This window comes from Apis mellifera, linkage group LG4, assembly GCF_003254395.2.
Source record: "Apis mellifera strain DH4 linkage group LG4, Amel_HAv3.1, whole genome shotgun sequence".
Taxonomy (NCBI): domain Eukaryota; kingdom Metazoa; phylum Arthropoda; class Insecta; order Hymenoptera; family Apidae; genus Apis; species Apis mellifera.
The window spans coordinates 12,053,117-12,065,149 of record NC_037641.1 but is presented as its reverse complement, the minus strand read 5'-3'; the positions used below and the strand labels follow the sequence as shown (position 1 = coordinate 12,065,149).

At 32.6% G+C, this 12,033-nt stretch overlaps 3 protein-coding genes and 1 long non-coding RNA gene across 6 annotated transcripts; all 4 read left to right on the top strand.

Moving 5' to 3' along the window:
- Positions 1-121: 121 nt before the first annotated feature.
- Positions 122-1,721, top strand: LOC410993 (valacyclovir hydrolase). The gene is made up of 5 exons (XM_006567161.3): positions 122-312; positions 419-506; positions 884-1,204; positions 1,279-1,534; positions 1,609-1,721. The coding sequence occupies exons 1-5, from the start codon at positions 190-192 to the stop codon at positions 1,697-1,699; spliced, it is 879 nt and encodes a 292-aa protein (XP_006567224.1). The 5' UTR covers positions 122-189; the 3' UTR covers positions 1,700-1,721.
- An 82-nt stretch (positions 1,722-1,803) lies between these two features.
- Positions 1,804-4,575, top strand: LOC107964289. Of its 2 annotated transcripts, none has more exons than XR_001702715.2 (3): positions 1,804-2,117; positions 2,269-3,874; positions 3,936-4,575. It is a non-coding gene; the product is annotated as an uncharacterized LOC107964289 (long non-coding RNA). The 2 variants fall into 2 exon arrangements; XR_003304491.1 differs by having other exon boundaries at positions 2,262-3,874.
- Positions 4,576-5,591: 1,016 nt separating this feature from the next.
- On the top strand, positions 5,592-7,023 carry LOC102654763. 2 transcript variants are annotated; one of them, XM_016911714.2, is made up of 3 exons: positions 5,594-5,766; positions 6,080-6,204; positions 6,715-7,023. In XM_016911714.2, the coding sequence occupies exons 1-3, from the start codon at positions 5,619-5,621 to the stop codon at positions 6,823-6,825; spliced, it is 384 nt and encodes a 127-aa protein (XP_016767203.1). In that variant the 5' UTR covers positions 5,594-5,618; the 3' UTR covers positions 6,826-7,023. The 2 variants fall into 2 exon arrangements, with proteins under 2 accessions (XP_016767204.1, XP_016767203.1); XM_016911715.1 differs by lacking the exon at positions 6,080-6,204 and having other exon boundaries at positions 5,592-5,672.
- Positions 6,925-11,850, top strand: LOC408782 (tubulin beta-1). The gene is made up of 2 exons (XM_392313.7): positions 6,925-7,097; positions 10,190-11,850. The coding sequence occupies exons 1-2, from the start codon at positions 7,041-7,043 to the stop codon at positions 11,474-11,476; spliced, it is 1,344 nt and encodes a 447-aa protein (XP_392313.1). The 5' UTR covers positions 6,925-7,040; the 3' UTR covers positions 11,477-11,850.
- Positions 11,851-12,033: the final 183 nt, after the last annotated feature.

The window sequence follows — 12,033 nt, the reverse complement described above, 5'->3', positions numbered from 1 at the left end:
TAGAAAATAGAATGCAATAACAGCGATAAGATAGAATGATGTCACTATCTTGTTTTATTTTATGACATTAATGAGCTATATTTTTTATATTTTTATATTCTTATGCTTATCAATTCTATAAAGATAAATAACATTTCGTAAAGAGTAATATTTTGAATATATATAGATATTAGAAATAAGCTGTCAACCATGTTAGTAAAATTATACGGAAGTTTTGTGAATAATTTTCCATTTCAACGAACATATATCGTTAATTTTTTCTCACGGAATAATGCACGTCTCTTTTCGACGATGAAAAATTATATTTCACAGGTAATATCATATTATATTGTATCTATGTAAATACGTATCGTATCTTGTATATCTATGTAAAGATAATAATATAAATAGAAATTTATATATATATATTTTTTTTTAGGAGAAAAAAATTAATATTAATGGAGTAAATATCAATTACCTGAAAATTGGAACTGGCAATCCAGTTTTATTATTACCTGGTGCCGCAGGTAAGCAAATTAATGAAGAAATGATCACGTTTGATGTAACATTACAATCACAATTATATTATATATATATATATATATATATATATATGTATATATACGTAATTGCGAAAGTGCTGCTATCTAGGAAAGTTGATTATTGAAAATATAACTGCATAGTCATGTTCGATCAATTTTAATATTCGAATGAAACAATATCTTTATTATGTATATATATATTTATAATAATTTACGATAGATGTTAAGTATTGACGATATTAACAATATTTACAAATTTTTATTCTATCATAAAAACTTTTAAACTGTCCAATATAAAAGGTATATTTTTATTTTAAAAAAATGTTAAATTATTTTTAATTACAATATCGTCATATCATCAGGTTCGATTTGGACAGATTTCAAACCACAAATAGAGGGGCTTGATAAAGAAAAATTCACCATAGTAGCATGGGATCCTCCAGGTTATGGAAAATCAAGACCACCAGACAGGACGTATCCGGATGATTTTTTTCAACGTGATGCTACTTGGGCGTGTGATTTAATGAAAGCTTTAGGTTACACAAAATTCTCACTGATAGGATGGAGCGATGGTGGTATAACTTCTTTAATGCTCGCTTCAATGTTTCCCGATAATGTTCAAAAAATGGTTGCTCTCGCCGCAAATGCTTACGTAACACCAGAAGAAAAAGAGATTTATAAAAGTTTGTTCTTTTATTTTGATTTCAATAATATTTTTATTATTCGGCTAATTATAATCATTTTTTCATATTAATAGAATACGGAATTATCGATAATTGGTCTGAAAAAATGAAACAACCGCTGATAAAAGTTTACGGAGAAGAATATTTACGAAAGATTTCGTTCGATTGGTTAGAATCTATTTTGAGGATTTGCGAGAAACAAAACGACGATTTGTGCAAAGAATCTCTAAAGAAGATTAAATGTCCTAGTTTAATCGTTCAAGGAAACAAAGATCCGATGGTACTCATTGAACATGCAAGTTATTTGAAAGATCATATTGTTGGATCCAAGTGAGGATAATAAATTTTACATTCGATTTTACAACCAAACATTAATGAATATTAAATAAAAAAATTCTTTTTAGGATAAAGATTTTCGAAAAAGGTGCGCATAATTTACATCTACGATATTCAGAAGAATTCAATAATATCGTTACCAAATTCTTAATCGAATAATTAAAAATATACAATGAATCTCTCTTTACGATATAATTTTTTGTTATATTTTTACATCATATCATATGTAATTTAATATATATTGCATTGTGATAAACTTTTAGAAATAATAATTAGTAGTATTTTAAAAAGTATTTATTTTAACATTTATTCTTATAATCAATCTAATATAGATATTAGAAAAAAACTTTTTTCTTTTATATCTTTGAACACCATTTATCTTGTACTATGCTGACACAGCATAGAGGACACACGTGGGATAACCGGCACAGAAATCAAGTCAGAGAAAGGAGCTATAAAATCACGTGGGCGACGAAGGTTTTCCATAGGCTTACCTCTTTCGGCAAAAGACGCTTCCAAATAACGTTTCCGTCTTTTGAATTGAAAATCAATCCTTAATCAATCTTTTGAATTCGTGGTATCTAATATATATATATATTATTTATTGAATTATTATAAATAAAGTGAAAAATCACGATATAATTAATATGAGGAGAAAAATAAAATTCGCATTCTAAAATGAATATCTAGACGATTAAAACGAATTAATACAATTCACTAGGAACTAGGAACGTCGAGAACCGCCCATCCGAAATACCTGCAATGCGCTTCGGACGAAAATCGATCGTGTTCCTGGTCTCGGCTACGCCCCAAAGAACCATTTGCCAGGAATTTACCAATGAGACGTGCTTTATCCTTTACTAGTTAGAATTATATCATTATTATTATTACATGTTATATTATTTTATTTAAGATTTTGTTTTTCTTCAGATTTTATTTTCTGCTTCAACGGCAAAAATAACAGCGTGAATAAAAATAAGAGAACTTTGAATCAAATGAATCTTTAAGATTCACATCGAGACATTATCTGAATGCAGATAGAAAGTGGTCTTGTGCCACTTATTGTGCTTGTCGAGAAATATACTCGCACAAATATTCATGGAATATTTCTACAATTCTGATTCTCTAAAAATTTTTACCATTAATTTCAACATTAATCAAAAAATTGTACAACACGTACACAAGTCAAACCTAACCTATGATTATGTTTGTTCAAATGAACAATTTTTAAAAAGAGTTTTTTACTATCAAATAGATAAAAACACCGATATATTTTTAATAAATTTTCCATTTTCTTTTTTCAGATTTTACAAAATTATATTACGTAAGTTCAACCAATTACGAAGAACGAAAGGAAATGGATAGAAAACGTGACATATAAAATGCAGTGGACGTATCCAAACATGGACATACTGCTTCGTGATTCGATCGTGTGAACCTCTCCTTATTTTTTACCTTCTTTTATCGCGTTTCTTTTTTCGCAATAAATATTTTACGAGTCATATTACGAATATCTTCTAAATATGCTATGCAACTTTGAGAAGAGAAGAGGATAAATTTTAAAATAACACTTTCGAGTGTAAAATAAAATAATTCTACGAAAATATTTTTAAAAGAAATATAGATAACGCGAATCACATTTTATCATTTCTGGGGACATTATTAGATAAACTTACTTACTATAAACAAAACCGAATACAAACGAAAACGGAATATGTAAATGTCTTTCCCGTTTTGGAAATGCGACATCGTGTCACGATGATATCACCGTGAAGTGTTACTCAATAAAAAACCAGACTGCTCGCAGAATTGGATATTCTCAGTTTTCTAATTGATAATTGTAATCTTATTAAAACAATTTGTGCATAGCGTGTATAAATAATAACATTCGTTTCAATTTTATGATCGAAATCGTGGCAGAAAATTATCTTCGAGCGAGCAAAAAAAAAAAAAAGAAAATAAGATAAGGATAAAAATTGAAACAAGGAGAGAGAACAGGATTCGCGAGAGAGAAAAAGGAGGAGAAGAACAAGCGGGTGACTCACAATCAGATTTCGAAGCTACCGTTATCGAGTTGGCTCCCTTGATCCACGGACTCGGCCGCGATGTATCCTGCACTCTGTCCAAAGTAGAAAACGACACCATTTACGGCAACTTGCGTCTCCGTTGTTACTCGTGTCAGAACGAAGATCATTCGAGAAAGTAGCCGTATGTCAAAATCTTGTCCTCGATACAACCAGTACCTCGGCCACCCTTGCTGCTCCTCGAATGAAAATCTTTCGGATATTTCGAAAAAATTTTTTGCAAACGAATGATCTATAAAATACCTAAAAGGTAAAAAAATATCTTCGAAAATATCTTCAATTGTAAAAGAAGATGTTACTCTTTCTTCAAGGGTGATGATATTTCCGTGTAATCGAGATACACGTCGAGACGGATATACGGCTGCGGAAATATTTAGACGTGTTTGTCGTGCACGACGTCCTCGGGATCAATAAAAGTTGAGGCGGGGCAAGGTACGGTACGTCTGTCGCGTCGTTCCGACTCGCCTCTTCCAAATTATCCTCATTCGCCCGTGTCATCGACAGTAATTAATCTTACCTTCGAACGCATAAAAATGTACGATTAATATTTCCCTTATCTTATCTTGTTTTGTTTTTTCGCGTGCTCAAATATAGATAGATCCGTGGAAATAATTCTTGGAATTTCTTCAAATTTTTTTTTCCATACATTTGTTATTATTACGAGAGTTAGATAATCTTTTACATAATTCATAATTTCTAAGATTATAAAAAATACGAATAATGAAAATTACGAAACGTATTAACGGAATTGATGTAAGAAAAATATTTTATATACAAACAAAAGGAAGCGTGTTCGGGAAGCTCGATAATATCATGAGTGACTCATAAGCATCCCTTCTCATATGTATATAAAATATTTGTCAGTATCAACAAAAGTTATCAGTTATTATTCAATCGTACAATAATAATAATATTATTATTTTTAATAAAAGATAATTGTTGTAAAGATAATTGACGATTTTTTTTCAAGTACCTTTGCTTTTACTTATTTATGTTTATATTATTCGATAACGAAAGCGAAATTCAATTAATATTCACGTCACTCGATTTTATCATATTTCGAATGCGTTTCTCAAATCCAAAATCTCTAAACGATTATCTCAGAAAAACTGAGGGATGTGACTCGTAAATTTTCCAACGTATGTCTGAAATGAAAAGTATATATAAACCGGTATATAACAAGCTTGTAATAGTAAACGATGATCAAGTAATGGTTCAAATTGGACATTAATTATTCTATTATTTTCGATCACGATAGATAGGAACGATGCGGAAGTCTCTCTTTTTCGTCGACACACTGGTACGTGAACTTCTCTTGGTTCGTCTAAATTGGACGTGATGTCAGCGAGCACGTTTTCTACTCGTAATTGTACAACTAACGAAGGACAATCAGAGTGGAGCATTGTCGCATCGGTCTTTCGAATCGACCTCGTGACACGTAATCAGTTTTTTATTATTGATACACAACTCCCTTTTCCAAACAATATTTTTCATTCTTTATTTTCTTTCGTTTCACGTTGAAACGTATCGAGCATATTTATTAACGTACATTACTATGCATGTTACGTAGGATAGGTAATTTGATTGATAATTAAGCGTATTATATTTTTGTCTCTTTTAATATCCAATGGAACAAAAAGCAAATAAAAGATAATCGATTCTTAAGAATTCGTTTTTCGCGTAAATTGTAAAATTCATAAAAAAAAAAGTGTTAACGCTTAAAACTATTGTGGTGTAAGATTTACACGTACACACGCACACACACGTACGTACGCACGCATGCACGCACACGCACGCATGCACGCGCACACACGTTGCTTCTTTTAGTTAGAATTTACCTTGATAATAAATATGATCCCCCGTTATTGGTAGGTCCGTTATGTTTGCATACTGCGACTCGTGTCTATCAATGCGAAACAGTGTTTGCAGTGCTTAACCAAGTACATGCAGAAGGATATACACACACACTGAGATGCGCGGGCGTGTACACTATCATGGCTGATTTTTTTCCTTCGAAACGAAGAGCGAGTGATCCATACATGGTAACGGTGAGAAGACTGGCTTACGCGTTGCAACGCGTAACCCACCCTACCTGCTCTCCTGTCGCCACTCGTTCGCCTTCCGTTCTTTTCTCCTGCTTTTGTAAGCTGCTTTTACGTACAACTATGCGCACAAACATCGTATTATTATTATTATTAGTCTATCTCGAATTTATTTGCCGTATAAACCATTTTTCCAATACGCACAATGTTATCGATGATCGAAAATCGATGATTAAATATCTGTAATTAAATATGCGATCAATCGGTATTGTTCGTAAAAAGAGCGAAGAATGAAAATAATTTTGTCTTATTATTATCGTTTTATATTATTTGAAAAAAATTTTTGCCAAGTACAACAACAATTTTTCAAATATTTTACATCGGGCAATTGTCTCAAAGGCATTTTTTATTAGATCCGCAATATTTGGGTGTGTACGTCTGTGACTCACGTATCGACTTTTCTCCCAGCCAACTTCGAATAAGCAGGGTGGGTTTAAGGCACACCCATCATCCAGCTAAGGGTAGAAAAGATATATATGTTTGTATAATTTTTAAACTTAATTAATGTAAGCATATATTTATATATATTTTTTATAAAACAGAAAAAAAATAAAAAATTTTATATTTTAATGTAAATAAATTAAAAAAATTTTAATTAATAAATTATAATCTAATTAAAAAAAAAATCCATAAAAATTAAGAAACAATGTACTATACTTATATATTTCAATGTAATTGTTAAATAGGTCAATTAATCTTTTTTAGTTTGGCAACAATGATGTCTTATATTTACTTATTATTAAACTTACCAGATTATTAAATTTTTAAATTATTAATTGGAATTAAATTCTATTAGTATATATAAAAATTATTTATAGGTTAACTGACTTACGTTTGGAAAAAGAATGTTCGAAATCATTAATTATCGATTAATCGTTAAAATAAAATAAAAATTATAATTAAATTTTGTTGCATCAGAATTATTATTATTGTAAAAATATAAATTTTAAGAATATCGAAAAAAAAAGTTGAATTCGTGGGTCGACAGCATTGGCCTGCAATTTTGGCGAATCGAAATTTTGTCAACGATGTCACATCCGCAAAAGTTGGAGCGCAGAATCATAGAGCAGTTGGCAACGCTGCTGACGTTGGCTGGTGAAAAGGTGGCGGGGCTTAGACGCCGACCAATCATAAGCAGTATTCGCATCTCCCCACGTCGCTCCCCGCGGTCGTGCCGAAGCTTGAAAATCTGTAACGGACGCCGCTTCCAGGGCATATTCGTTTCTGGGCTCTCGTGACGAGTTAGCGTGTATCTCGTCGTTAGTTCGATAATCGCAGTATACTTTGAAAAAGTCCAGAAAACTACCGAGCAACATGAGGGAAATCGTCCACATTCAAGCTGGCCAGTGCGGTAACCAAATTGGCGCAAAGGTAAGTGTTGAAAAACTGTTCGAAATAATTGAATTCGCGACCGCGTGGAAATGAACGCTTCTTTGTTCGGCGTCGTACTTGGTGTTAGTGTTTCTTATAGAATTGTGTCTGTATGTGCTCAAATGTCCTTTTTTTATTTCGTAATCTTAGATTTTTTATATAAAATTACGGAAAAAAAAGAATTTGGAAATATAAAAAAAAAAAAAAAAAGAATAAATTCATATTTGTTCAATTTATCCCGATCTTTTGAACGTTTTTCTCTTGTATATTATTTACGAAAGTTTATTTACGTGGAAAATAATTTAAATTTTGTAAATGTTATAACGATCGATTTCAACGAAAGACCGTGTTATACTTCAGCTACGTGGTACGGCTGGCATGTGAAAAAATGGCAACCTCGCTCGGTCGAAGACCTGTCATGGCGACAGAACCAAGCCGGCCGGCTGGTACTTAACGGTTTTTTTTTCTATCGACCCATGTTTTCTAACGAAGTGTTGTTGTTAAATATTAAATGTATGGTCTTCAATTTTTTTTTTTTTCACTTATTTATCGAGAATGTTGTCGAATTTTTAAAAGGAAAAGTATTCGAAATTGTATTTGTTTAAAAATTTATAAATGTTTTAAACTCTGAACAGGGCGTGGTCTATCTCCGGCGTCGAGATACACTAGTGATGCAGCAACGGAATCGAATGCGCAGTTGCGCGCGCAATTGATCCTGTCTTTCTTACTCTTCTTTCTCTCATCAACATTCTAGAATATACATATTCTTTGCTCGAATCTTTTAGATTCTTCATAAATTCCATGTTTATTTTAATCTTTTTAAATCGTATATTTATTATTTATAATATCACTAATATCATTTTTTATGGATTTAAATTTTTTTTTAAAGAAATTTTTTTTTTATTTTAAAATCTTTTTTTTTTTTTTTTAAACTAAAATTAGAAATTTGTTCAAATAAATAAATCAAATAATTTATTTCGCGAATGAAAACATTATTATATTTTTTGAATCACATTATATACATAACTATCGTAACAAATGACTTGTGAGGATAGCGTATAGCAAGTAATGCAGTGTAGTTACGCTCTCATAGTTTTCAAGGTTGTTTCATTGAGTCAATGTTCGCTTCTTAAATTATTCGTTCCTATCTTATATTATGCTGTCAATTCTGTGACAAAATTGTTTTATGCAAATTTTTTATTCAAATTATTACTCTATCGTAATTCACCCATCATCGAACGATTGAGTAATAGTTACAATTACCCATTCAGGGATCTTGTAATCCAAGGACATCTTGTGTTACGTAGTATGGTGAAACATTTCCAAATACAGAAAGAAGATATCCTTTCGCCATTTTCTTTCGCGTTACTTCGACCGGTTATTTTACGTTGGTAACAACTAGATGGATGTAGTACCAAGATGTAGTATCGATCGTTTTTCAGAATGTAAATTTCTAGTCCGCCATTTTGTGTAGACATTATTCGTATTCTTTGAAAGAATTTTTTTAAATTGTTGGCGCGAAAAAATTTTTCTTATTCTTTTAAAAATATTAAAAGGAAAAATTATTACAATTAAAATAATTCTATAAGACAATTAATATATTTTTTTTTAATTTTTATATATATATATATATTTGATAAATAGGCTATAATTTAATAGATTTAATGAATCAATTATTATATCGTTTCAATTTTTATTTCGATAAATATTTTAATTATAAATTGAATAAACATAATAGATTATATTATAATATCGAGAGAGATGCGTAAAATGCATAAATCGAGCGTAATGTTTTATGTTAATTAGACAAGATTGGCATTGCAGTCATCATTTCTATATATAGCGATGACATTGGTGACTCATGTTGCTACGACATTGTACATATATCGTATGTACAATGTGTGGTGGGAGGTAGTAAGATTGAACAGTATTCACTTCCTACTAACGATAGTCATATATGATTATGCTGGCTAATAAACCTATCCTTTCTATATAGGGCATCATAGTTATCCGTAGGCGTGCTATGAATTAATTATCAGATAGTTCGATAAAATTGAAATTATGTAAAAACGTGTACACAGAAGTTATTTAAACTAGACAATAATAGGTTAAAAAAGAGAAAAAAGAAGAGGTTTAAGATATTTTAAAACGATGTTATGTGTAAACATTACTGACCTAGGATTGAACACTTCTTGAACATCATGGTAATGATAAAGATTGCCGTATTACATAAAAAATTACTTCTTGAGTAAATAGGATAAACGAAATGTTAATATTACGTGTATTATATATTTCTATTCGTTTTATCTATTATTCGATGCGACACATCGATTAGCTTAGTTAAAATATTTATTATTTCTTATCTTCTTTGGCAAGAACTTGATTGTTGTTAAACTTTTATCTGGATAATAAGATATCTCATGGGTATAATCACACTCGATAGATGGTATTCCGAGAACGCATCGATTTCCAGAAATATACTATAAGGTCTTTGAACTATGGAGAGGTACGTGCAGTTGCGCGCTAACTAATAGAGAAGGCGCATTGTACCATGCATTATATATATGTACTTCGTTGTATGCTGCGACGTGCATTCGTTCGTATATAAAACGAAAACAAATTGACGATAATTGAACAATAATTATTATTTCGTAAAATTTGAGTGAAATTTGATAATAATAATAATTTATATATTTTTTTAAAAATATTCGGTTAAAAATAGATTTGAAAAAACGAAAAAAAAGTACATACTTATTATAAATTTTTATATATGATCAAAAAAATGAAAAAAAAAAATTTCTATTCTTGTTGTCATAATGGACGCTTGTATTACAACTAATTACATACGAGCTATTCACTGGGTGAGGTCATCGAACTGTTCCTCTCGGTCGATAATACGGAAGACTGAAAACGGATGCGAGGGTAATCGTGAGGAGAAAGCATTGACTAGCACCAAGTACGATTTTTTTTTTTTTTTTTTTTTGTTTTTGAATATTCGCACTCGTATCAATTAAATCGAAATATTATAAATCGTATAAACATTTTTTTTTTTTAAATATTATAAATTTATTATAATATATTATTTATTATAGTTTTGGGAAATCATCAGTGACGAGCATGGTATCGACCCAACCGGTACTTATCATGGCGATTCCGATCTTCAATTGGAAAGAATCAACGTATACTATAATGAAGCATCTGGAGGGAAATACGTACCACGTGCCATCCTCGTCGATTTGGAGCCAGGCACGATGGACTCCGTTCGCTCGGGACCATTTGGCCAAATATTTAGACCAGATAATTTCGTGTTTGGACAGTCTGGAGCTGGTAACAATTGGGCAAAAGGTCATTACACCGAAGGTGCCGAATTGGTAGACTCTGTCCTCGACGTAGTCAGGAAAGAGGCCGAAAGCTGCGACTGCTTGCAAGGTTTCCAATTGACCCACTCTTTGGGCGGCGGTACCGGATCCGGTATGGGAACGTTGCTCATCTCGAAAATTCGCGAAGAATATCCCGATAGAATCATGAATACATACTCCGTCGTACCGTCCCCTAAAGTATCGGACACCGTCGTAGAACCGTACAACGCAACGCTTTCCGTACATCAACTGGTAGAAAATACAGATGAAACTTACTGCATCGATAACGAGGCACTTTACGACATTTGCTTCCGCACTCTGAAATTATCCACGCCTACATACGGTGATCTGAACCATCTCGTTTCCCTTACGATGTCTGGTGTCACTACTTGCCTGAGGTTCCCCGGCCAATTGAACGCCGATCTGAGAAAACTCGCTGTGAACATGGTACCGTTCCCTCGTCTTCACTTCTTCATGCCAGGATTCGCACCGCTCACGTCTCGTGGAAGCCAACAATACAGAGCTCTCTCTGTACCCGAGCTAACCCAACAGATGTTCGACGCGAAGAACATGATGGCCGCCTGCGACCCGAGGCACGGAAGGTATCTCACGGTGGCGGCCATTTTCCGTGGCAGAATGTCGATGAAAGAGGTCGACGAGCAAATGCTCAACATCCAGAACAAGAACAGCTCCTACTTCGTCGAATGGATCCCCAACAACGTGAAGACGGCCGTCTGCGACATCCCACCCCGCGGTTTGAAGATGTCCGCTACCTTCATCGGCAACTCGACAGCCATTCAAGAGCTGTTCAAACGAATCTCCGAACAGTTCACCGCCATGTTCAGGAGGAAAGCTTTCCTTCACTGGTATACCGGCGAGGGTATGGACGAGATGGAGTTCACCGAGGCCGAATCGAACATGAACGACTTAGTTTCGGAATATCAGCAATACCAAGAGGCCACCGCAGACGAAGATGCGGAATTCGACGAGGAACAGGAAGCAGAAGTCGACGAAAATTAAACGCCTACTCTCTATTCTACTCTATCTTACTACCTACGATTCATCCCCTTCATCATTGTCCCCTTCGCTCTCGTACTGCTTCTTAACTTTATGCGTTAACGTTTATGTCTTTCTTTCCTATTTCCATCTTTTTTTTTTTTTTTTTTTTTTTTTAATTTCTTTTTTACATTCTGTGGCAGGCGCGCTTTTTCACCGATATCATCACTCCTTGTATTATTCGAATAATTCGAGGAGGAGAATACTTTTTTTATCGAACTTTTTTCTGTATTCCGTTTATTTGTTTCGATTATGTAGTTTTGCAAAGCGCGTCTTTGTATTCAGTGTATAACCGCTCTAGCGGCTACCATCATCTTGAATAAATTATTATCATACAAGTGTACGGTTTAATAAGAATCCCTTATTATTGTCGTACATATATTTTGTCGAGTTCAATAATTCATTTTTATATTTATAAAATACTATATATTGTAGGTGTACTTGTATTTATATTTGTTCCTTTCATCTATCAATTTTTATACTATGACATACGAATTTGAATAAAGTAGATCTTGCATTCG

Bases quoted from the DNA above. Each gene is read 5' to 3' on its own strand.
- LOC410993 (XM_006567161.3), top strand. From the start codon at position 190: ATGTTAGTAAAATTATACGGAAGTTTTGTGAATAATTTTCCATTTCAA. The intron at 313-418 runs GTAATATCATAT...ATTTTTTTTTAG, and splicing joins TGAAAAATTATATTTCACAG to GAGAAAAAAATTAATATTAA. The intron at 1,205-1,278 runs GTTTGTTCTTTT...TCATATTAATAG, and splicing joins AGAAAAAGAGATTTATAAAA to AATACGGAATTATCGATAAT.
- LOC102654763 (XM_016911714.2), top strand. From the start codon at position 5,619: ATGGCTGATTTTTTTCCTTCGAAACGAAGAGCGAGTGATCCATACATG. The intron at 5,767-6,079 runs GTAAGCTGCTTT...ATTTTTTATTAG, and splicing joins CGTTCTTTTCTCCTGCTTTT to ATCCGCAATATTTGGGTGTG. The intron at 6,205-6,714 runs GTTTGTATAATT...GTGGGTCGACAG, and splicing joins AGGGTAGAAAAGATATATAT to CATTGGCCTGCAATTTTGGC.
- LOC408782 (XM_392313.7), top strand. From the start codon at position 7,041: ATGAGGGAAATCGTCCACATTCAAGCTGGCCAGTGCGGTAACCAAATT. The intron at 7,098-10,189 runs GTAAGTGTTGAA...TATTTATTATAG, and splicing joins GTAACCAAATTGGCGCAAAG to TTTTGGGAAATCATCAGTGA.